Below are 25,435 nucleotides of genomic sequence, written 5' to 3'. Positions count from 1 at the left end.
CATTAACAGAATTAAGCTTGGTACTGTACATGCTCAATAACGGTATACACACACACACACACACACACACACACACACACACACACACACATATACTGTATATATATATATATATATATATATATATATATATATATATATATATATATATATATATATATATATATATAATATAGTGCTACAATACAGTAGCCTATGGTATGTGTATAGTATGATAATATACAATTATTTCCTAGTGTAAGGAGGCGTCGATTTCTCAAGTTTCTGTGGGCTGAATATAATAAATTGTAGCTTTTCGTACTTGGGAAGGTGTCTAGAATAAGGTATTTAAGTTATTTTTAACATTTAGACATAACCAAATCTAATCCGCCAAAAATATACAATAAGCACTGAAGTTTTTACCTGAAGATCGTGACCGTCGTAAGTTGAAAATTACTTTCTTCACGACAACTCTGAAACTAAGCACCATATCAGGATGGGATTTATTGCATTATATTTAGCGACGAAAGGCACGTCAAAGTTCTCAGTTGATCTCTGTGACGTCACGTTTCTCCATAAAATGACTTCATCGATGACGATTATTCACCAAAACAAATATGGCACTGTACAGGAGGAATCATTTGTGCCGGCCCCTAGGAATGCCACATAAGTTTACTGCACCATGTTAGGTCAAAGGTCAAAGTCGCAATGACCAAAAATATTGCAATTTTTTAATTATACATCAGAAACTACTGTATACAAGCTTCACATTTATTGACGATTTGTGAGAAACTTCACCGGCTCGTGAAATAAAAGCAAGAGTGAGCAGGTAAATGACGTCAGGAGTGTGGGGCTTCCCCTTCTGTAGGCGATAACGAGGTTGGAGTGGGTTGAGTCGTCTCTCATTAGTGTTTATGGTTCTTGTGTTATTAACTGTATCTTCAATCTCCTCACTTTTATTACACATGTCTACTTTATCATATATCTATTTCATTAATCATCTTTGTACTCTTATCTAACAGCGTTTAATTGTATCGGTAACATTAATATACAGTAGTTAGTACAGTTCTTATTTATTGTGAATTTGTACAGTATTACCTCTAATATTTTAACTTTTATCTTTTTTATGTAATATTATCTCTAAATGATGAGTTAATATAGTCATCTGGGCTGGGGTGAGGACGACTCAGGGTAACTGGTTGTGTCAGACAGGTGTGTGAGAACGAGTGTTGGTAAGGATGATATTGAAAACAAAATACTTCATCCATATTTACTTCTTTACCCTGGTGGCGGGGTACAAATTATTACCTAATTACTGATATATATCTCATTAAAATTATTTGTGAAAGTTGACAGTTTACTATATGAGTTAGTTTAATTATTTCTTTTACTGATATATATCTCATTAAAATTATTTGTGAAAGTTGACAGTTTACTATATTAGTTAGTTTAATTATTTCTTAATACGATTTTAAGTGACAATTAGGTCAGAAAAGCGAAAAAAGACTTCCATATATTAAGGAAATATAATAACAATATTTCAGAAGTTTGGATAGATGTGTCGTCTGCAGTGTAAAGGTTTTAAAGCAAAAGACGATCTGTGGGTGAACTTGACGGGAGATCAGGAACTATACTGTGGAGAGAAAGACGATCCAATACTGTTATTTGATCATATGGTCCTTAAAAAACATTGGTATTATATCCATGATTTTGAAACGGCGAGAAGCATGGCTCCTGCCGTGTTTTTCTTGAAATTATTACTGCCCACTACATGTAACATCCCGAAACTGGGGCCGAGAATAGTGAAGGAGGACTTGAAGTTACTGCCAAGACGCTGTGGAGCCTGCAGGAGGTATGGTGAGTAACTGTGGGAAGCATCACAACCGTGCAAGCAAGCAGGCACATTTTATTGGCAGCATCCAACATTATCTCTGCCCTACCGGGGGAAATTTGTATATGAGAATTCAGGAAATTTACTTTACCGATTGGTCATGTTACTTTGCTAAATTTAACGTTGGTATATAGTACAGTACAGTAATTGATTGTTAAAGACCCGGCGGGGCTCATATTTCTTAGAAAAAAGTATGTAAGGCCATTTTACAAAATACATGGGTAATAGCTTGGACGTCAGACTCAGGGGAAGGAGCAACCTTGGTATTTTTTAACTTAAAAAAAACTTCAGTTAATGTTGACGACTAACCGGTCGATGTGTTATTTGTTTTGATGTTTATTTTCTTGCGATGCTTTTATCAGTGAGTTCCGATATGATAATTATTTCTTATGCAAATGCTCCATTTGGGAGATAATGAGGCACCTAGGTGTGCACTACTGTGTCTTACTTGGCGGTAATGCTGTATCCCGGATTTAAACAGCCAATCACGCCGACATACAGGTATTTCAAAACTCAACCGCTGCCTGTGTGCAATGTATGCTTATGAGCCGTTTGGTCCGGGCGGCTGTTTTCACGTCCACAAAAAAAAAACGTAAAATTAAACCATATCATAGTAAGTTCTTTCTGTTTAATATGCCAGGGGGGCAGAGCCCCACGGCTAGGAAGTAAGGTAAGGTTAGATAGATTTATTTTCTTTGGTTAGGTTGGTGGTCTTCTAACAGTGCTTCTGCCACTTGTTTTTCTTATAGTAGTTCACACAACATTCCTACCCCAAATCCATTATCATTCAGAAAAAGACGTCTAATTTTAAGATAATTTTCTTCTATTACATTACCGTCGGAAACGTATAATAACAGGTATAGTGCATACCAAATCTTTTTCTATTTAATTCCATTAATCTTCCCTTCATAAATCGTCATGTGCATGCTTTCCCGTACACGTCACGCAGCCAATCAAAAGCGTTGTTTTTTTTTTCTTCCATCAATTAAAATGAGATGTGGTTTCTGCTTTTAGAATTTGTGATATTTTTTGCCCAATCAGATTCGATTGTGATTTTGGGTCTCTCATACTTCGAAATTGAAATTCATTTCCGACCATGGAATTCTGCGATGGGTGTCACTTCAATTATATGGAGTTAATTACGCATTTTGGGAAAACTAACAAGATATAGCATTTTTTAGATCTCATGGTGTTCTCCCGACGTCAGTAAAGTGTCCTTAGTGTAATAAGGAGTGTAAATATTGTCAAGACCAACACAGTTGGCATTGTAGTAACTTGTTCTGGTTAGGTTGGGGACGATAACAAAAAAACAGGCAATTTCCAATGGAAATCAAGGTCAGAACCAATCAAATCACAAAAAAATACACTAGAAAAAACAGTTTTGACTTTCTAACAGAGTTATGTGAACTACAGTACTATAAATTTACCTTTACACTTTCCATGTTGTCTCTGAATTCAAGTTTTTTTGTTATTTCTGACTTTGTGTGTTACACAATCATACCTAAACACCCCAGTGATAGTTGCCCTTGTGCTGCCCCTAAGAGGGGCAGATTGATGTGATGTGATGTGATGTGATGTGATGTGATAAGGCATAATAAGAGTGATGATGGACCAGCAGAGATTGGTAGAGACTTGAACTTACCTTCCTTGACCATCTTTACCATCCTCAATACTTACAGGTAAATAACAGTCTCCATTTATGCTTACACTGCTTGGTTTATATGTCTGCTTTATTTTCTTGTGTGACAGTTTACACAACAGATATATATCAAGGGTGGCCCTTGGGCCGGCCATCCTCATTACACGAGGGGCAACCATTATTGTATGTGAATAATATAAGCTGCTGCCAGAAAACCCAAAGTAGGCAGTTTGCAGTTCCTCTGTCCATTTCTTTCTTTTTGTGAGATAAGAAAAAGTTTTCTTTTATAAAAAGTTTACCTAAGGTGTCTCATTCCCACGAGTCTAACATTTAAAGTATTACTCAAACAAATCTTGAATGCACTAGTTTTGGGTTGTGTTGTATTATTCTGATGAGCATTATTAGTTACAGTGTAACATGAATGTCTTTTATTTTTAACCCAAATACTGATCATTGACAGTGTTAATGTTTCCTTCACTTCACCTATATTAATATTAATTGTTTCTTTTATAGATGGAACAAGAGACTGGACAGTGCGCAACTATTCTACTTTAACAAACGCTCAGTATCCCAAATCACAACTTAAAACTCGTATAAACAAAAAGCCTACGGTGGACATCATTCGAGGTGAGTGTATTTTAGAGAAACTTTTGAGATAGAATAAAGATGAATTATAAAATTTGAGAAGTTTTGTAGTGAGCTGATTATTGTGACTGCTGGTGTGTGGGTTATAGTTATTAAGATTTATTTATGCTAACAATTTTTATCAACAGTTGCAGATGAGAGTATCAGGGAGGGAAGAGCTCGTATCACCCGTATCAATCAGCACTCTTTCAACCAGACTCTAGGTAACCTCCCAAAAGCTCCAGTAGAAACAACAGGAACTGCCAAAGTCTCTCACTCTGTGGAAGAAAGTGCTCTCTCTGAAAGCTTACTTGAATTTAATGAACAAATTTCAAATGAAAAAATTAGGAATTTAATAAATTCACATGTAGAAAACAGCTGGACTAGTTACCCAAATATAAATGAAGAAGTGAGATGGGGCAGAGGCATGACTCACACCTATGATGCTAGTTTCATTGTAAATGATGTTAGTGACAGTGCAGAAATATTTGAAGGAAATCCCAGTAACATTAATTTTGCTGAGGAACTTTTTAGGAATGTTGCTCCAGCAGAGAAAAGAGAATCATTGGATAAGAGTGATAGTGATTTGTCGCTTTTGTCTTCACCGCTCTCTGGCTTTGCTCATGTAGAAAGCGTTCCCCTTCCAGAGACTACTAGTGATGCATCTGTTGGTGTGAGTCAGAGTTCACAACAAAAAGATGACAATAGTACCAATGCAAAATCGAAAAAGAAAGTTGTATCCTCCAAAAAGAAAACCAAAGCTGCACCCACACCACAGAAAACCAAAAGTGCTTCTAATAAGTTAAAAGTAGTTAAGGGTGCTACCTCCACCTTAAAATCAAAACAAAAGCACCCAACAGTGAAGCAGCTTAGTGTTGAGCAGCCATTGGTGGAGGATAGCTTGAGTTGGGAAACAACTATTGGTGAGATTTCTACCCAGGTCTTAGAGGAGGAGAGTATAAAAACCCATGCAGCTGCCTCCAAAAAGTCACCAAAGTTAACAAAGAAACAAAAGAAATTGCAGCGGGAGGATGAAAACAAGAAACATCTTAAAGAAGTCAGAAGAAGAGGGCGGGAAGCAAGTTTTAATCAGTCACTTGCTGCTTACATTAGTGTGTGTGTAAGTATGTTAACATTATCTAAATATGTAGGTGCAGTATTACATTATGTATTGTATGTGTTTATATATTTACAGTGAGATGTAAATCTTCTCATGCAATTGTTGAGTGCTTAGTCATACCCAACTTACATTACTGTACTGTACTGCCGGGTATGAACCTGTAGTCTTCCAGAGTAAGACATCTGTAAAAGAAGAGGATGTGCATATAACACATACTGTACCTGTGTGTGGGTAAGAAGGGGATGATATTTGCATATTTATAAATATTCCAAGAGATTTTGTCTCCAGTTCAAGTTTTTGCTGTTGATATTTGCATATGATTTTTCTGCAGGTGAACATGGGTATGCTGAATAGAGCCACTCACACACTTCTGTACTATCGCCAGTGTGCCAAACACACTACCAATAGCCACGCTAGCCAGAGGATCTCCACTGTGCAACCTTACAATTTTGTGCTTCAGGGCCATGCAGAAAAGGTACAGTGCTCAGTGACTGCTTATTCTAGAAGTTATCAGAGCCCAGATTTCACCCTGATGAGGCTCCAATATTTTGTGATGTCCTCTAGTAATTGTCATGAAGATATATTACTTAAATTTAAAAATCTTTATTGTAGTCTGTCAAAAATATTTCTGTGATTATTTTTTAAAAATACTAAATGTTATTGACTTGTAAGTGTTTTGGGGTCACCTGAAGATTAAGTACCATGATGCAATCTGTGGGGGGTTAGGTTATGATTATAGTGACTTGTTAATCTTCAGATGAAATAAGCTGGGGGAGGGCAAATATTTTATGTGATCTGTGCTTTGCAAGGTTTGATTTTTTTTTATATTCTTTTTAAGTTCTAGATTGCTTTATAATGAAATAGTACAGCATTTTGAATGTTTTCTGTTTGAGGTAAAGATGTCTGGATGTGATTTTTACTTTACATGTCCCTATCCTAATCATATAATTTATTCATATCTACAACACTTCCCTCCACTAACATTAAAATTTTATCCTCCCAGATGCAGTGCATTCGGATAATATGTACAATACAGTACTGTGTTTTTATAAAGCAGTTACCAGAGGTTTCAGTAAAGTTTGACAAGTGAAGAGCTGTATTGTAATTTACATGAGTTTTATAAGGTTTTTGTCCAAGCATACTGTACTGAACTTGTACTTTTCATCCGGTGTATACTATAGTACTGTATATACAGTAGTTACTGTACTGTGGTTCCATTGCTGACTGAAGAAGTGGTACCAGTACTGTACCTTAATTTCTTTTCAGTTAACTTTCTTAGGGTACTGGTATACAGCATTGTCTTCTCATATTTATGACTACTGTTCATGCCTTGGTATACAGTACTGATTATGCATGGGAATCATCTCATGAGAGGCCACTAGTCAAACAGAGTTTATATTTACAATGTCTAGACATACTTTACTGTATGTTGTTGGCTAAGTAACTTGTTTTTCTGCTGATAATTGTTCATAATGTTTGCTACTTACAGGGTAACTTCAGAAAAATGGAAGAGCTTTTAAAGTGCCTTTTTGAGGATCACATCACACCTGATGAAACTACGTATGCAATGTTACTCAACTGTCTTGGGCGACAACCAGAGTCTCCAGACAACACCAAGAGTATAGAAGGATGCTTGAATACCATGAAAAAAGCAGTGAGTAATTATTTCAAAATATTGTGCACAGTATATATACCATTTGATTCCACAGCTGGAGAGCATTAGCAAGAAGGGTAAAAAGAAAGCATTTGCCAATATGTGCCAATTACATAACTTAAAAATACTGAATATTATTGGTGTTTGATTTTGATATTAGTATTACTGTATTGTAATATTTATTCTGACAAAAGTCCATGCTTAAGATGTTACAGAGAGAAAATCATCTCAATTTATCCAAAAGTTTTCTGCTTATTGCTGGAATCATACTTAATGTTGGAAGGCAGTAGGAGTAAGTGAACATAATTATCTTTGCCTTTCAACCAATCTTGATCAAAGGTTAAGTCAGAAAAGTCTGTATCATCCTCTTCTTCTTGTCTTCCCTGTCTTATAATTGTTATTCTTGAAGTACTGTACTGTAGTACATAATATATAGTTACTGATGGTATGTGTAAGGTGGAGATTTGGTAGAGATCGTTGTCATAATGGGGATCACCTTTTGACTTAGATACTGAATTGGTTAAACCCATGTGATGTATCTTAAGTCCTGTGGCTGTTGACTTACTTCAGCAGATAGTCACAGCTGGGTTGCTTGATGAGAGATGATGTAAATTCCATGGCCATGAATACAGTTCACTGCCCAAGCAGTTACTGTATTGTGGCAGTAATAAATTAAATTCAGTTTGATATGGATTTTACCTTTACACATAAAGTACTTCAGGAGTCATTTATGTGAATTTTAATTTTTAGTATGTAAGTTGTTACTTGGAAGTTATAAGCTGACAACTTTATGGCTGGTTTGTTTGAAGATTTCATTTTTTTCCTTCATTTGCAGGGCATTGATGTTCAGACTCTATTTACAAATGTTGATTTTGTAAGCAATGGATTTGAATGTGCCTTAAAGGCAGTTCGTCGCGTATTACCATCATTTGAGCTACACCAAGAGATGCCTCCTACTGTCTTCAGTTGTAATCTTGTCAACAAATTGAATAAAAGTCTGCATTCAACCAAGGTACAGAATAATAATTACAGTATTTTTTTCTTTGGTTTTATTTGAAAAATAAAAGTTCACTCATTACTGACTGAGGCATGGTTTTTAACCATTTAAGAATCTTAGGAAAGTATATCCTTCCCCTGAATGGGAAATAGGCAGATGACATGTATATCTTGAGTCAAATAATGAACTGTCCTCCACTATTGAGTTGCTTAAAGGATTGTGGTATGATAACTTGGTGCCATCAAAGAAAATTAGTATTGAACACCTCACCACCACCCCTTTGAGTCTACAAACAATCAGAGCTTATGCTTAGCTTTTGAAAACTGTAATTAAGTTGAGACAACTGTCTTATGTAAAGGAATCAGATTATTAACCAATATGACTTAGTTCTCCATGGAAGCATTGTCATGAGAGAAGTACTTAAAGTGACTTGTGACTTGATCTCTTTTTACAGTCACTGATTAGCCCAAATTTTGTAAAGACATTTTTATTCAGAACAACAGCTTGGTAAAATAAATTGTAAAGTGAGAGGCTTACATCTGGAGTTTTAAACACCCTCTTCCATTGAAGAGGGGCGTTGTGTTTCAACCCAAGCTTAAAAAAAAAAGAGTCCTGAATGACACCTCACTACAGTGCTTGACGGAGAGGAGTTAATTTTTTCTGCCACACCACCCCGTCAAGTACTGTAGTGTGGTGTCCTTCACGACTCCTTTTTTTTTTTAAACTTGGATTGAAGCACGACGACCCTCATCAATGGAAGAAGGTGTTTAAGACTTTGGCAATTAGTGTGAGACTGAGCTGCGTGGAGATGGAAAATCTTTCAAAGTCAAAACCAAGTATATACATGTCAGGAGCCAATTTGAGCATTGTAACTGAACGTTATACCAAGTATTTACAGCATAATCTATAATATGCAGGTATCATCACCAGCCCATGGTGTGGTTACCCTGGAGGAGCTTGCTGAGTGGGCAGAGGAACAGTTTAACATGGAAGTGAAGAGTGAATTGGTCATCAATAGTATTGAAAAGAAAGAAGAGTCTGAGAATGCTCACCACTATGTAAGTATTAAAGTAACTATAGTCTTCTGTGATGCCTAGTGTGAAATGTTGTTGTAGTGTTCAAACAATTTGTAAATGGTATGTAAAAAATATTTATGAGTGTTGTACAGTGTTAGGATTAATGACCTCATCCACCCCATGGACATGGGAATTGAATTTTGAACAAAAGTAAGTTACGTGTTTGACTCTGGAGAGATACTAGTGGCTGACGTATTTGAGAAAGAGTTTTGGCGAGATTTAACACAGAGGTTAACCGAGATGGTTTGTGGTTGTGGAGGCATTGGTGACTAATAAGGTCTCCAGGTGCAGGGGTTTGAATATGGAGGGGAGGAGAATCATGGTAGGCCAACATACACATTGGGAGATGAAAGTCACTGTGCTTGTGAAAAGATATGTGTTATTGATGAGAATCATTTTTATTGTTTTGTTTTTCATTATTGGGATGGTCCTTAAGACTTAATGAGCCATTGGCTGTATTTATATATTTTATTGGTTAGAAAGAGCCAGGTAGATATAAGGCACATGACAGTTGGTGGTTATTGAAGTATTATATTTTTGTTTTATAGAGGAAGATGCTCGAGTTATGGGAAGGAAGATGGCGAAAAGTACTGCACAATTCTTTTGTAACTCAGCTGAATGTATTGAAAAAATCATTCTTCTCAAATCGACTAGATAAGCGGATGACGCTGTACCCATACTTGGTAACCCTGCCACCCGAGGAGTTTGTCAACATTATGATGCAGGTACAGTACAGTATCCTCTCTTGTACAGTACTTACTAGGCTTTCAAGATACCCATCCCATCAGTTTATTATATTGTCTGAGACCAGTATCTTCCTTCCATTCATGGTAGTGTACAGTATGTACTCTTTGCACCTTTAAGATTCATACCTAAGTATTTCATCTTACATTTAACTGGATACTCTGCTGCCTCCCTTGTGAATTATTTATTACTGTTTTCTTATGACTTTGGCTTACACTTAAGGTTTTCTCTCTTTATTTTTGTAATTACTTTTGATTTTCAACCTGTTTGGTCATATTGTGTAAATATTACAGCTATACATACAGTATTGTGGTTTACAAGTGGACGTGCTCGTTGCAGTATCGCACTACATTTGTTTTATAATGAAGGACATGCATATAGCAATACTACTACATAATTCTGATTAATAATGAAGGATTTTTGTTTCAGGAAATATACAGATTAGCCCGTGGGTCCGACACCTTCTCTCTCACAAGATATACACTGTACCGCCGTCTTGGGGAATTGGTATATAACCGCTACTTAGTGCAGTACAAGAAAGATGCTGGGGTGCTGGACAAGCTCAAGAATGTTTACCAAGAATACCTTTCTTGGTATCTTGACAATGACAGGAAAGGTTAGTTTTGATTTAGCTACCTGTACCCATTACTATACTGTGCAGTACATAAAGAAAAATCTAACACACAGCATTTTCGTCTGTCACTGATAAAATAACTGTATGGCGCCTCTTTCTTTTTCATTCTTACTCAATATATATACCCAATTTCCTCAAAAAAAATTCTATATATATATATATATATATATATATATATATATATATATATATATATATATATATATATATATATATATATATATATATATATATATATATATATATATATATATATATATATATAAGATAAGAAGGGTTCCCCATAATATATATATTATATATATATATATATATATATATATATATATATATATATATATATATATATATATATATATATATATATATATATATATATATATATACTGTACTTCATTTTTAGTCCATATAACACGTGGACTTGAACATATAATCAACGACCTCACCAGCCAGGACTCGAACCCTCGACCTACTGCGTGTGACCAGGGAACGCTACCGACCATCCCACAAGGACACTAAAAGCAATCCTAGACTATGTTATATTTCACATGTGTACAATATTACTTAAATGGTGATAAATACAATACAATAGTATTTATTAAGTGGTGCTAAATACACTACAATAGTTATTATTACGTGGTGATAAATGCACTACAATATTACTTAAGTGGTGCTAAATACACTACAATAGTATTTATTAAGTGGTGATAAATACACTACTGTTCTGTATTAAATTTACTAAGGGTTGAACAGAGACGTTGTGCTAAGCCAATAAGCTGTTTGTCCTTTGTAAACAAATGGCTCAGTTCAGTGTGGGATTATTTTCTGAGGAAAGCTGATTCTTTTAGGATAGTATTTCATCAGCCTGGCACCAAATTATATGAGAATTATAATGAAAATGCATAAAGAAGTGTTACAGGAATCTTTGGGGTTGGGAGCCACCCACCTGTGCTACCTCCCCTCCCCTCTGCCAGCTGCTCCCAGATAAACACTCGTCTTCCACATACAATATATTCCTACATTTATTTGTTCTTATTTTTATCTTTATAGGACTGTACAGTATTCAGTTTTCTCTTTATTCATAAGACAAATTCTGCGGTTGCTTACATATAACACTTTACAGTGTTATAGAAGTTGTAGAAGTGCAGTAATAACATAACAACAACTGATTTTTTTTAAATGGTTTGGATAAGCAGTGTTAATCCCCCCCCCCCCATATTTTCGCTTTTTTCGGACGGGTCTGCCCCAATTAGTCTGATTTAACGAGCTTTGACTGTATATATGCTGTATTTTATTTAGCACACAGGCTAAATTTTAAATTAGCTCCAGAGTGAAGGTTTATAAACATGTTTGTTTTACTCTTCAACAGATGGTGTGACGTATGTTCCTCGTGTACGATGGCAAGAATTAGCAGATTCTCGGGGAGGTGGTCCAAATGTAGAACATGGCCCAGTTGATTGGCCCAACACAGTATTGGTGTCTCTTGGCAAATTCATGTATTCAATGATCTTCCTCAAAGTCTTGGTGTGGAACCCTCTTCATTCTGAGAAGTATGATTATTTTCACATAGGAAGCACTCTGGGCAAGAACAACACAAGCAACAAAGTGTCTGAGCATGACTTTATTATATCATTATAACTGTACAGTACTTATTTATTAATTGCTAAACTTACCCATTTTTTCTGTCATTTTATTTTTGTTGTTCGCTATACTTGCCCTGAATACTTCATACTGTTTGTTATTGAATAAGTCGAGGATCATTTCCTCTGGCTTATAGTTGGGGTTTGTATTAGAGATTTTATATGATGGACATTCTTAACTTCTAAATTCTCCATGAAATTAATGTTCTTATGTGTATTCAATGACTTTCCAGACATGCTTATCCAGCCCTGTATGAGGTTGAGAGAGCAAAAGGCTATCGTGTGGTGGATGAGATAAAACCATCACCGTCCCTGGTGGAGTTGTATCAAAAAGCTGCTAAGCCAACACTCACCTTTGAATCTGTAGTATCACCTATGGTGTGTCCACCGATTCCCTGGGTCTCCACCAAATTGGGAGGTTATCTGCTCAATAATGCCAAAATTGTTAGGTAAGATTTTTAATTGCTGAGTAAATGTATTGTATTGGTATGGCCAATTTGCATAGTCGATAATTATACAGGTTAAACCCTCAGTATTCTTAGGGTCTAGCCTATATTCTTTCTTTTTTTAATTAGTTTTTAGAAATATTTATTTGTTTATTAATTAATTTATTTATTTATTTATTTAAATATTTATTATATTTTTAGCTAATGGTACAATCCCCACTCCCCTTGCAGCTTAATGGCTCATACATAATGTTAGAATAATATACTGTATGTGGTGTTTACACTTGATTCTACTCTATAGAATGGTCATTATTATCTGTTGCTTCATAAGTTTGGTGTCATTTGTCTTGATATACATAATAATTAGTGAAAAGAGAAGAAGTAGTGGTGAACGTGTTCTCTGAAAACGTGAATTTGTTTGTGACTTCGACGACAAGTATCCTTTATTTCAACTTTTTTCCACTCATATCTTTAATGTTTTCAAACAATATTATCGTTACATACTGTACATTCAATTTGGTATTAAAGTGATCCAGAACGGAGTACATACAGGGGATCCTTAACAGTTATATATGGATTTAGTTGGAAGATATTAATAGTAATCAAACATTATGAGTTGTAAGGGGTGCTGGAGCTTCTTAGACTAGTAGAGCCAGCTTAAAAAAACAAAATGACGATACACATAATGCATCCAGGAGGAGATTGCAGGAATTTCCCATTTACTGTAGTACTGTATTGTAATTATACAATTTATATCATAACATTTTGTTTGTTTGTATTCACTTGCAACTTGGCCTATATTAGTGTGTTTATATGTCTCTGCCTTGGGATATGATTATAAATATAGTTAAGCTTTACTTCAGGAACTACAAGTTCTGATTATTTCAGAAGAGTTAACAAAGTACAGTACAGTACAGTGTTATGGTCCCCTTTTGTGAGTTGGTGCTTTACACACTCGATGTCAATGATAAGTGTCCCATTCATGGTGGTTGTTGCCTACTCAAACACTTGTGGCGAGATGCTGGATTAAATTCTGACAAAGTTTGAAGTTTCTTTAAAATAATCTTATCCCAGGTATTTTAGCTGAGGTACTTTGTTTCAAGGCTTGGAAGTCAGAGATTTGTCTTAATAATTTATTATGTTTGGTAAAGACAATTCAGTCTTATATAAGGTAAACAGATAACAGGAAGTTTAGATAATTAGTTGATATTGGACAATATGAACAGATTTTTGGTTTTAATGTCATATAAAAATTATTGTACAGTATTGTATTATCATCTGATCCCAGCTCCCATTTAAATGGAATTTCAGGATTATTCCCTCATTACTGTTGACTCTTATATTGCTACTACTGTAGTTATATAACATAAAAGTAAAGGTACTATGCTTTTTGGTTTGATGATTATTTATGATAAGGTTTTTAATCTTAAAGTTTTGCATTAGAAGTAATGATGTTCAACCAAACATATTTTCAGTCTGAACATAACAGTTTAAAATTTTTGTGACTTCCAGTTACTGTAAGATCTCCCATTACTGCAGGTTACCATATAGTGCCCACCAGCAGAAGCATCGGATGGAGGAATGTGGCAAACAACAGCTTTACCCTGTCATGGATTCTCTTAACCAGCTGAGCACCATCCCATGGACAGTCAACCAGCCCATCCTGGATATTATTATTGAGGTAACTAGTTTATATTTGAGAGTGAGAAGTGGGTAAGTTTTATAGTCACTATCGGCAGATCATTGCCAAACTATGGAAACAAATTAGTGCAAATTTATTAAATGATACAAAAAAGATTAAAATTGGTTTTCCCATAGTACAGTATCTGCTCTGAAATACTGTTCAGGCAAACACATCTGAGGGCATCAAATTTTATAGGCAGAATCCAAACTCTCCATGGGGTTGGTACAACAAGGAAGGCAAATTTACCTTTGTTGTAATTATGTTGTAAGAGATTTTGTTAGCTGACAATGGAAGTTGGGTGGAACTGGCATGTGGGGCTACAGTCCCACTGTGTGTCACCTTTGCCAGATATCAATTTTTCAATACAGTAGCTCAGTGTATTGAGTCTGGCTTGGGGTTATTACTCAAAAATGGAACTTCTTTGTATTATTTGGAGTAGAGGTACAGTTCTTTTTATTTAAGGTTGTTTATATTCATATTATATAAAAGGAAATTATTGTCTTTGTCAGCTGTTCAATAACAAAGGGTGTGAGGAGCTGGACATTCCACAGCCGCCTTCTGAATGCCCACAGCCCAAGAAAGTCCATCCTGGTATGAGCAAATCTGAAATTTACAAAATCCGCCGTCAACGCCTTGAATACGAGCAAAAGAAGAATGAGATGCACTCACTGTGGTGTGACGCACTCTACAAACTTTCTCTTGCGAATCATGTATGTATATTCAGTTTCTGGGCCATTCTGATTTTTGGGGGTTTATACTATACATTATGTATACTGTATATATCCTGTATGTCATGTTTATTTTGAATGCTACATTAAAAGAAGTCATTAACTCTGGCATAAATGCGTCTTGACAGTTTCGTGACCGAGTGTTTTGGTTTCCTCACAACATGGACTTCCGAGGTCGTGTGTATCCGTGTCCACCTCACCTCAACCATCTGAGTTCGGATGTTTTCCGTTCAGTCTTACAGTTTGCCCGAGGAGAGAAGCTGGGCCCAGAAGGTCTACGGTGGCTAAAGGTAAGGACTGCTCTACATTTTGTATTGATTACAGTTAAATTCTGTAAATATCAATAATTTTTGGAGATGGTCAGTGACTAAAGTGGCTACCCTATTTGTCTTTATGACAACAGTGTGTTAAGAATATACTGTATACTGCATATAAGTAGATAACAAATAGATTGAAATGTGTTATTAAGGCTTAATTACTGGTCAATTCCTTATTATGTAACTTAACACATGTCTAAGCAGAGTGTACACATTGCAAATTTCACTCCATTTTGGGGTCACATTTCTTCATATATTATTAAAGGGTCACATGAATTCATAATAGTATAGTACAACAAGAAAATGGTAAAATAAAACAAACGTAATGAGAATAAATGTTTATTTATCCAAACTTTATGCTATGAGATGACCCGTTGAAGTATGCAGCATCCTGGGTGACAGGATATACCCGGTAGATAAAGAATATTAGTGTCTTGGCAGGATAAGTAACATATAGTTAATACACTGTGGAACTTTTTTCAGTTACACCTGATTAACCTAACTGGTTTTGTGAAGAGAGAGTCTGTGGTAGACCGACTAAAATATTGTGAAGAGGTCATGGACGATATCTTTGACTCAGCTGATGAGCCTATTACTGGCAAGCGATGGTGGACCAAGAGTGATGAACCCTGGCAGACATTAGCAGCATGCAAGGAGGTTAGTTGGTTAACCTTGGTAGTGACATTTGTTTTATGGACAGTACAATTTGTAATTGAGATCATACCAACAAATCACGAATATAGTAAAATATTTTTTGTTTATATATACTGTACTGTACTGTTCTTTTTCTCAGTTGGCAGCAGCCATCCGAAGTGGTAACCCAGAAGAGTATGTGTCTCATCTTCCAATTCATCAGGATGGTTCATGTAATGGTCTACAGCATTATGCTGCTCTAGGACGTGATAAGATTGGAGCTATATCTGTTAACTTGGCACCTAGCAAAGTACCTCAAGTTAGTTGATTTGTGAATGGTTATTTTAAATATTGTCGTTTTTGTCTAATATACTGTAAAAAAAAATTCATGCATAATCAAAATTGTAAATTGATATGCTTCTACAAGGGGTGTCCATTGTTAGTCAGGGTTACAGCCTAAAGTATTAAGACAAATAGTGAATCACCTATTATGAAACTTTATCCCGTAAAAATTATTTGAAAAAAGGGGGTCATGTTCCTATTCGTAATTATGTGGGGTTAGGTTCTGAACCACCTCACAAAATTGGTAAAATTTTACCTACAATAAAGATAGGCATACTACACCTGGGCCTTCATAATTACTTTACCTTGGATCCTGTTGTTGCTGTGCTCACTGGATCTGGTGTTTGTTGGGGCATTTCTTCTCAGCTGGAGTATTAGTTGCTTTTTTGCTGCTTTGAATCCAGACATTGACTTTTCATCCCTGGCATTCAAGGTCTTTTCTGGCATTTTCTTTTTGAAAAGACTTGTTTCACCTCATTACCTGGAAATCTCTCATTCCCAGAAGTGCTCTGCGCCAATTGTTCTGGCTAACGGAGATATCTCATTTATAAAAAGCCCTTTGCTACCACTTTCATCAATTACTAACACTGTTTTCTACTGTGGTATCCACCAGTAACATTTCGTACTATATTTTGTTAGACATCCATTGGTTTCTGAAGAAGAAAAATTAAAGTTTTCATGATAAGGCTAGAGGAGAATGGCAGCCATATGGAAATTAGCTTCCTGTGGGTTTTGTTCAGCTATTCCAGGAACTAATCAGCCAGGCTCCACCCAAACAATTTGGTATCACTTTTGAGCTGCTGAGATTAAAATGGCCAGTTTGGAGATATTAAAAAATGTGGAGATGTGGATAATCAATACATTACCAGTACTCCCTGTACTGTGCTTTTTTTAATATAATTATATAATGAATATATTGGATGTTTGGGGGTCACTCACTTTATGAACTTCCACAGGATGTCTACTCAGCTGTGGCAGCATTAGTAGAAGATGAAAGAATTAAAGATGCCAATGCTGGGCAGGAGATTGCCCAAGTGCTAGAGGGGCACGTGAAGCGTAAGGTTATAAAGCAGACGGTGATGACCACAGTGTATGGTGTAACAAGATATGGTGCTCGTCTTCAGATAGAGAAGCAGCTAAAAGGTATGTAATGTACAGTACTGTATAGTATTTGCTGTGGTAATATTTTCCTGACTAGTATATACCTTACCTCTAAGTAGAGTAGTAAGTAGGGTACAGGTATTTATGGCATGGAGAGTCATTCAAAATTCACTTGGAACACAAAGTTGACTATCGCCCATTTTTTTAAACATCCGAGGAAGTAATTCCAAAGAGGAATCCCGAACATCAGGTTAGTTTAAAGTGACCCAAGAAATGGATTCATCAAAGTTGTTATTTGAGTTTGACAAAAATTCATTTGTCGGGTTACTTAAAAGTAACCCAAAGTTCAGGACTCTTCTTTGGATTGCTACACCGAATGTTTAAAAAAATGGCATATACCCTGTAAGTCTGTGCAAATTTAAAAATTTATCCTTACTGAACTGTAGGTCATATTTCCACAATGTTGTGGTATAGTACGGGGTATATTACTTTCAGCCTTGGATGACTTCCCTCAAGAGCACCGGTGGGCTGCCTCTCATTACCTGGTCCACAAGACCTTCCTGTGCCTGGAGAAGATGTTTACAGCAACTAAGGAAATTCAGAATTGGTTTACTGACTGTGCTAAGATAGTATCAGAGGTACTGTACTGTCACTAGAGATGCTGCTATGTTTGTGTGTTGCCTTTTTTATGGAATTTTTTTGTAATTTATGTAGAGTATATATTGCACTGTGCACTTTGTTTTGTTTTCTCTTTGTGAAGCTTCATGAAAATTATCTACCCATCCCCAGTAAATGAGAATTTCATAAATATGATGAAGATACATTTGCCCAATGAATGTAATTTCTGACAATAAGATTTGCTTCTGTTGTACTTTTTCAAGTTAAAATGTTTTGGGCAACATGTTTAATTTCCATTGTACTTTGTGTGTGTTCGTGTACGTGATATTAATTTAATATAATAAGTAAGAATTATTGGTAATGGTAGACGAATACTTAATTTGATTACTGTGGCCTTACACTGGAATGGACAGTGAAGTTAAATCTTAGGTGATGTGAAGAATTTATTCCCAATCCAGAGTGGAGGATTGGGATCCTTGTGCATACAGCAATGAATAAGTACACTTTTGGAGTGGGTGTGCTAATGAAACCAATAGTAAGGATACTGTACTGGAATATAATACATAGTGTATTTACCTGTATTTATTTATAAATTTACATATGTTTGAGTACTTGACCACACCAAGCTGCTTATTCTTCTAACTGAATATCCTTTTGTCAAAATTTCAGACTCGCGGTGAAAACCTTGAATATGTGACACCCTTGGGTTTACCGGTGGTCCAGCCATACAGTAAATTCAAGGGAGACCAAGTGTCTATAACCAAACTGCCAGCATCTTTTTGTATGGATTCCTTTATGTAAGTAAATGATAAGGGGTATATCTGCATACTGTAAATCAGCAAGGAGAAGACAGAGACCAGGATAAATCACTGCAATTAAAAGCTTGGTCCCTAGAAAGATGCAAAATCTGGGAAAATTAGTATAGATGGTCAAAAAAATTAGGAATAGAGTCATGGTCTCCAACCCAGAGGCAAGAGGATGACACCTCGGGTGATTGGCTGAGTTGATAAATAATTTAGTATACTACAGTATTGTGAAGGATGTAATTTCAAAATTATTTTTATCTGGATCATAATGTGAAGTAGGAAGTCACTGGATTGAAATAAATCGTATTTTCTCTTCAAACAGGAAACCAAATGTAATGAAACAGAAGAATGCATTCCCTCCTAATTTCATCCATTCCCTGGATTCCACACACATGATGCTAACTTCTCTCAACTGCCAGAAAGCTGGCATCACTTTTGTATCGGTGCATGATTGCTTCTGGACCCACGCATCCTCTGTTGACACCATGAGCAAGGTATGAGTCTTATTTTAATATGTTTATTGATTTTTAACTAATTGTGTAATCAATACAATGTGTGAAAACAAAATACAAAGGTGTGAAACTCATTTTTCCATTCAATAACTAGCCATCATCATAATAATCAACAATTGATGGCCATTTTCCATATTTGCTTGGGTTAGTTTGAATTACCTTAGAGTAGCGCTCTGTTGTGTGGTCACCTGTAGCCTCTCTCATTGGGTTTTTTTAACTTTGATGTCATTTCTTACAATCTCTTCCCATGTTATTCTTGGCCTAACTTTGACTCTCCTCACCTCCACATTGAAATCTATACACAGTTGCCCTAATTGGTGTCCTCTATTCTCTCCACATGCCCAAACAATTACAACCATATTATCTCTGAACAGGGTTTCTGATCTTTCAGCGTCACATTGCACATCCACCTCACCATTCTTATTTCAGCTTGTTCAAGTCTGTGTGTGTTATCCTCTTTAACTGCCCATGTTTCACTGACATACAATATAATATTTATCATGCCAGTTGCATCCATCTTTCCTATAATTTTTCCAATCACTTCTGATCCTTGCCACTGAGCTAATTTTGGCACCACAACTAGCATTGATCATATCACCTAGGAAGCAAAACTCATATATACAATCCAGAGATATATCCTCAGTGTTGAATTTCCCCAGTCTTGCTTAAAGCCACATGAATACCTGTACATACAGCACACTTAAAGTCAGCAACATCCTGCAGCCTGCCATCTACACTATTGCACCTTGGTGTATCCACCGTGCATACTTGCTACACATTATTGAGTTGCTGCCAACACCTTCCATATAGACAGCACATGACCACTTTCCACTTTCTACCACCAGTCCCTCATCCACACCACTTTTGTTTTTGCCTTATTTACTCTTAAACCCTTTGACTGTATTCCATCCTTCCATCTCTTAAATTTCTCATCTGTCTCCTCATTACTATCTGCTGTCAGTGCTAAATTGTCAACATACTGTACAACAACTCCCTGGTCAGACCTAAAACTCCTTGATAATAGTGTTTTTAGTTTCATAATAAAACTGATGGGAGCTCAAGACACACTCTTGATGAACTCCTACTTTCTCCTTATATTGTCCTTACCCTTTACTCTCACAGTGGTTATCCTCAACACCTAACTTTCCTTTGATCATCCACAACTGTGTACCCAAGAAATTGGTGGCTGGAAACTAACCCAGAAGCAAAATTCATGATTTAGTTTCCAACCATCAATATCAAGGGCTCCCTGGGTCTCTTAACCCAAAGGCTTGGTACACTTATTAGTTGCCAAGATGAAAACTTAGTCATAGATGGGTACTTATTTTTATTTATTAATATATTTTATTTTTATACCAGATTTGTCGGCAGCAATTTGTTGCCTTGCATAAGGAGCCCATCCTTGAGGATCTCTCCAAATTCTTGCAAAAGACATTTGGTTTATCACACAGGTGAGTACACTAAGACAGGCCTTTTATTTACTGTACTGGATGAGTGTTAGAACATATGTACCCTATATTTGATATCTTGGGTATATGGGTGGTATTAAGTACAGGGAGTCCTCATTGTTCAGTGTGCCTATGTTTGTCATTTAAAATAATACAGGTAATTAAATTAAGAAGTAATCTTTAAAATATATGTACAGTTTGTCCAAAGACAAGATAATTGCATGATTCAGTAATTCTGTCCAGTGTACAATAGTTCTTTGTGGCTATATCCAATTTGTTGCCTGGTCATTAAATATTACGGACAAATAAAATTCTACTACATCCAATTAGTGTATTTTATATTGCAATTATTTATACAATATTTACAAATATCTTCATTAAAAAAGGCAAAGAAAAATATCACAAAAGATTTAAATTGTTTCACACAACTTTGCTGAATTGAGCATTTTCTTATTTACAATTTATTTATTTATTTTTTTCCCGCTCAGCTTGTGTTGTGTTGGTAGTAGCTATTTTATTTGTGTTAATGCCACCTATATTGTAAGTATGGCCTCTAAACACTCAGTAAGTGATAGTGCTACACCATGAAGCAAAGTTACTAAGAATTGCAACATGACACTGGAGCAAAAGATGAAAATCATAGCAGTTTGGGGCTGGTGAACATGCAGCCGATATTGCACATTATAATCTCTATCCCATCTACTACAGTAAGATCTGTAGTGAAATAGGCAGAAGTGTTCAAAAGTAATGTGAATGGATTATCTTGCTCCCTCTTTTCCTTCCACTGCTGATAATGTCAGAGCAGTCAGACGGTGCCAACAACACATATGTATCAGCTCTGAGACCATCACTGGTAGGTGTTACATAGGCCTATGAATTATTTCTAATGGTTATATTTATTAATTAAATCTATTAGTAAAAGTTAGTAGACACACTGCATTTCAGTCTAAGGGACACTGGCCTTAGCAACATAGCTTGGCTGGGAAGCTCCTTCGACTCCGTCCCTGGCAATTTTGCTATGTGCTGTGGACCCTCCAACCTCTCCACTCACTTGCCACACAGCTTTACAGCAGAAACCTGTTGATACTTTAAACTTTATACCTCATGATAATTATTTCCTTTATTATTTTTATTTTTTGCACATACCAGTACTATATGTAGGATTTTGTGTGCATGTAAAAAACAAAACAAAAACTGTACAGTACTTACATCTCCCCAAAATTACGAGTTGAAAAATGACCACAACATATAGCTCCCAAGTGGGGAACGGTGTCCGTTATACTGAGGGTTTACTATACAGAAATACCAGTACTGTACACGAATGCCTTTTGTAAGATATAAAAATAATAAGTTGGTCGTGGTCATCAGGATCACATCCCTGATGAACAATGTGGACTGCCTGTACTCTTATTTGTTTACTATGAGTTAGGTGGTGTGTTCTACAATATTTAAACTTCTACTACAATCTCATAGGCTTGTGTTACAATACTGTTTTCTGTCCTATCATCTTATCTCCAGTGTTAATATTTTTACAGTGACTTTGCCCATGATGGCTCAGCCCTGGACTCATCCAAGATGAAGCTCAACAACGTAGTGTGTCAGGTTCCCACAAAAGGAGAGTTTGATATAACAAGTGTCCATGATAGCATGTATTTCTTCTCTTAGTGTTATATCTTTTAACTAAAAGTTATCATCCAACATCATTTTCATGTTTTCTTGTGTGTTGTCAGGGATATCATAACTCCTGAAGGCCGTATGATTTCTTTAAATTCAAGTAAACATAAAGGCACATAATGGCTTGAATTTTTAGTTCTGTAATGCTTCATTTTATGATATTAAAATTAACAAAGAAACTATAAAAAATCTTAGCAAATAAAACTAAATTTATATTTATTGCTAATAGGTTGCTGGAGTAATTTGCTATATAAATAGTAGCAAAAAAATTATTCTTAATTTTTTAGAAGTCTATCCTAGATGGTATATGCCGGTGATTGTTGGACTTACTGCATAGTTCCTGTGTGAATTTTGAACAGCCAGTCAGAAAATAGCATTAGTAACTGGCAAACATATAATATAGTATGTTCTCAGGGTAAAAATCTAGGGTATTACAAACATTTCCAAACTAAGTTATAGAAAGTTTTGATGATTCCATTTCTGAAAGTTAAAGGTCAAGGATCAGCTATTTAAGATTTAAGCCTATAAAACCTACTTGTTTGTCTCATCGCTCCATTTTTGTTGTTTTTCTTACATAAAAGACTGTAAAGGATGAGTTCAGTCGTTTGTAAATCTTTTCAGGGGTAATCTCGTAGGGTGTGTCCTCTGTTCTTTATGCATTCAACCCCCCCCCCCCTGTGCAACAGTGTCTGTAGTTCAGTAGTGTTCCCTGATATCCTCTGTTTTTAACTTCATTTCCTACTCACCTAGGTCTCCTTTTCAACAGTGTTCCTGGCAGTTGTTAAGGTCATCATCATCATCATTTTTACATTTTAATACATTTCACATTGTGGTTATATTTAGCCACTTTGCTCTTTTGATAGCTATAGCACCATGCAGAATTCTTTTGTGTAAAACTTCCAAGTGTTGCTCTTGGGATGGGTTTCTGGCAGTACAGTACGGTATGAGCCATATGCTGTCACTGAGGTACATAAGAAAATTCTGCTTGTTTAAAATTTAATGCAGAGATAATTTTGTTTATATAAATGTATAAAATGTATATATTGTATGTAAATAGTTGTTAAAAGTTAAGCTATTGTTTGCAATAGCAAATAGAAAAAAAATTCAAAGTTAAATTATTTTCAATAATACACTTATATAAAAATAAAAAACCCTGAATTGTATTATGTCCATTGTTAGTGGTAGTGAAATTACTTTTTAATTTGGAAAACAATTTATATTCCCCTTTTTATACAGTGTGTGTGCAGTATATAGCGGCCCCCCAAAATTTGTGGGGGTTAGGTTCTCAAAATGTATGTATGTACAATATATATTTTTTTTTTCCATGTTAGAATAATAAATTTGTGAAGGAAGACTAGTAGAGGTTAGTTTATAATTTTGTAGAAAAGTTGCATTAAGTACAGTAATACACTGATGGTTGCCTCAGCCTTTAGTAAGTGGTGCTAAAAGCTTCCTTTGTGTTATGAAGTAAAGTAACTCTAGTCAAAGCAGGTGTTTGGTATTACAATATGTAAATATTTTGATATTTGTTTACAGAATGGGTTATATTTGTTCTACCAACATAAACTGAAAACTACCTTATTTTGTTTGCTCAACCTCTCTCTGTTGTTTGTGTATTAGATAGTGCTGGTGGTGTGGGAGGTATAGTTTGCAAATGGGGAGACTACTGAGAGATTCCTTCAAAGAATACACATACCCCCTTATAGCGCCCTTCATCCGGGACATATTTTTATATACTGTTCATGGTTTATATTTATATTAAAATAAAAAATCATGTGTGTAGGAACACTATACATGCAGCACTCTCCTGTTTTGTCAGAGCTGTACACTGACAAATGCATGGGTTATAGATTACATCTTTCAACAGTGGTTTGTGTCAAGTTTTTATCCTGAAGTATTAATTCAAGCAGCTGTTGGACTTTTATGTTAGGCCAAGGTCCTGTCACTCAAGGATTTTTGGAAGTCCTACAACATACTGAAGGCAATTAAAAACATCAGTGCTTCATGGAAGGAAGTCACCAGCAGCTGCATATGAACAGTGCAAGGTATGGCCAGAGGAGCTAGAAAAACTGAATGCTGTGGAAAAGAAGGAAGATAATGGAGGAAAAAAAAAAGCACCACCAAAGAACTTGAAGCCATCCCTGCTGTCCAAAGCCATTGCCAAGATTAATGAGGACCTTAATATGTTGTCAAACAATGACCCTTACTGGGAACACAACTGCATTGTCAGGGGATGTGTTCTGGTAGGCATCTTTTGCTACCAGGAAATGCTGCATGAGAAAAAATGGCAAGCAAGGCAGTCTACCTTAGCTGCCCACTTCAAATGGCCAATAGTTTGAGTATGAGCGACAACTTGGCCCATCCTCCCAGCAGTAGCTCCATCCATCTTGTTCTCACTATTGCCATGAAGGAGTGATGGCAGATGATGGTAAATATGTGCAAGCACCAACTGAATGAACTAGTGAGTACAGTGTGCATTTTATTTATTTTGTTCCTTTAATTTTTATTAAAAAATATTTTTTTTTTTTTATAAATTATTTCTATACATTTATCATGTTTGCAATATCATTATTAGTGCTACTTCTGATACCTCAATAAATCACTTGCATGTAAGAAATAGCACTGCTTGGAACACATCTCAATTTGAACAATGTTATAATCAGGGGCATATATCATGGGAGGGGGATGCATCTCCCACTACAGTTGAATTGGGGGATTTCCTGTATTATCAGCCTCCCTACAATTATATATATATATATATATATATATATATTCGTTATCATTTTTCTGTGTTGATGTTTAAATCATTCTGAGAGAGGGTAGTATGAGGTTAATGTTCAGTTTTAATTTTAAATTTAATCCTGACAGTGAGGTCAGTTAGAATAACTTCTTGAATGTCATCATAAGTCACATCCTCTGAAATGTGACAGCTAGTGACATCGGGGTCAACCCGCTTCCAGTCACAAGAGTTGACAAAAATTTTAAAGTTGGCACCATGGGTCAACCTGTTGGGTCATATATAATAGGGCAGTTCACAAAAATTTCAGATTGTAAAGTAAGAAACAACCAAACTATTTCTGTAAGAAGTATTATTCTTTCTAAAAAGATGAATTTTATGATTATGTTTA

General features: G+C 35.7%; 1 protein-coding gene across 1 annotated transcript; it reads left to right on the top strand.

The window, feature by feature from the left end:
- Nucleotides 1-1,596: 1,596 nt before the first annotated feature.
- Nucleotides 1,597-23,885, top strand: LOC121868579 (DNA-directed RNA polymerase, mitochondrial-like). Its single transcript, XM_042369338.1, has 22 exons — nt 1,597-1,836; nt 4,023-4,136; nt 4,283-5,253; nt 5,585-5,728; nt 6,743-6,907; nt 7,743-7,919; nt 8,822-8,962; nt 9,529-9,705; nt 10,154-10,340; nt 11,728-11,908; nt 12,232-12,447; nt 13,984-14,125; nt 14,638-14,838; nt 14,985-15,146; nt 15,657-15,830; nt 15,967-16,125; nt 17,105-17,291; nt 17,745-17,887; nt 18,537-18,664; nt 18,996-19,167; nt 20,545-20,636; nt 22,169-23,885. Exons 1-22 carry the CDS (start codon nt 1,653-1,655, stop codon nt 22,296-22,298), a joined length of 4,347 nt encoding a protein of 1,448 aa, XP_042225272.1. The 5' UTR covers nt 1,597-1,652; the 3' UTR covers nt 22,299-23,885.
- The last annotated feature ends 1,550 nt before the right edge of the window (nt 23,886-25,435 follow it).

Source organism: Homarus americanus, unplaced genomic scaffold (assembly GCF_018991925.1).
Source record: "Homarus americanus isolate GMGI-L3 unplaced genomic scaffold, GMGI_Hamer_2.0 scaffold59495, whole genome shotgun sequence".
Taxonomy (NCBI): domain Eukaryota; kingdom Metazoa; phylum Arthropoda; class Malacostraca; order Decapoda; family Nephropidae; genus Homarus; species Homarus americanus.
Note: the sequence above shows the minus strand (reverse complement) of the source record. Positions and strands in the feature narration are given on the sequence as shown.

Excerpts from the sequence above, each read along its gene's own strand:
- LOC121868579 (XM_042369338.1), top strand. The coding sequence starts at position 1,653 with ATGGTCCTTAAAAAACATTGGTATTATATCCATGATTTTGAAACGGCG. Across the intron at positions 17,292-17,744 it reads GATAGAGAAGCAGCTAAAAG|CCTTGGATGACTTCCCTCAA; the intron begins GTATGTAATGTA and ends TATTACTTTCAG. Across the intron at positions 20,637-22,168 it reads ACATTTGGTTTATCACACAG|TGACTTTGCCCATGATGGCT; the intron begins GTGAGTACACTA and ends ATATTTTTACAG.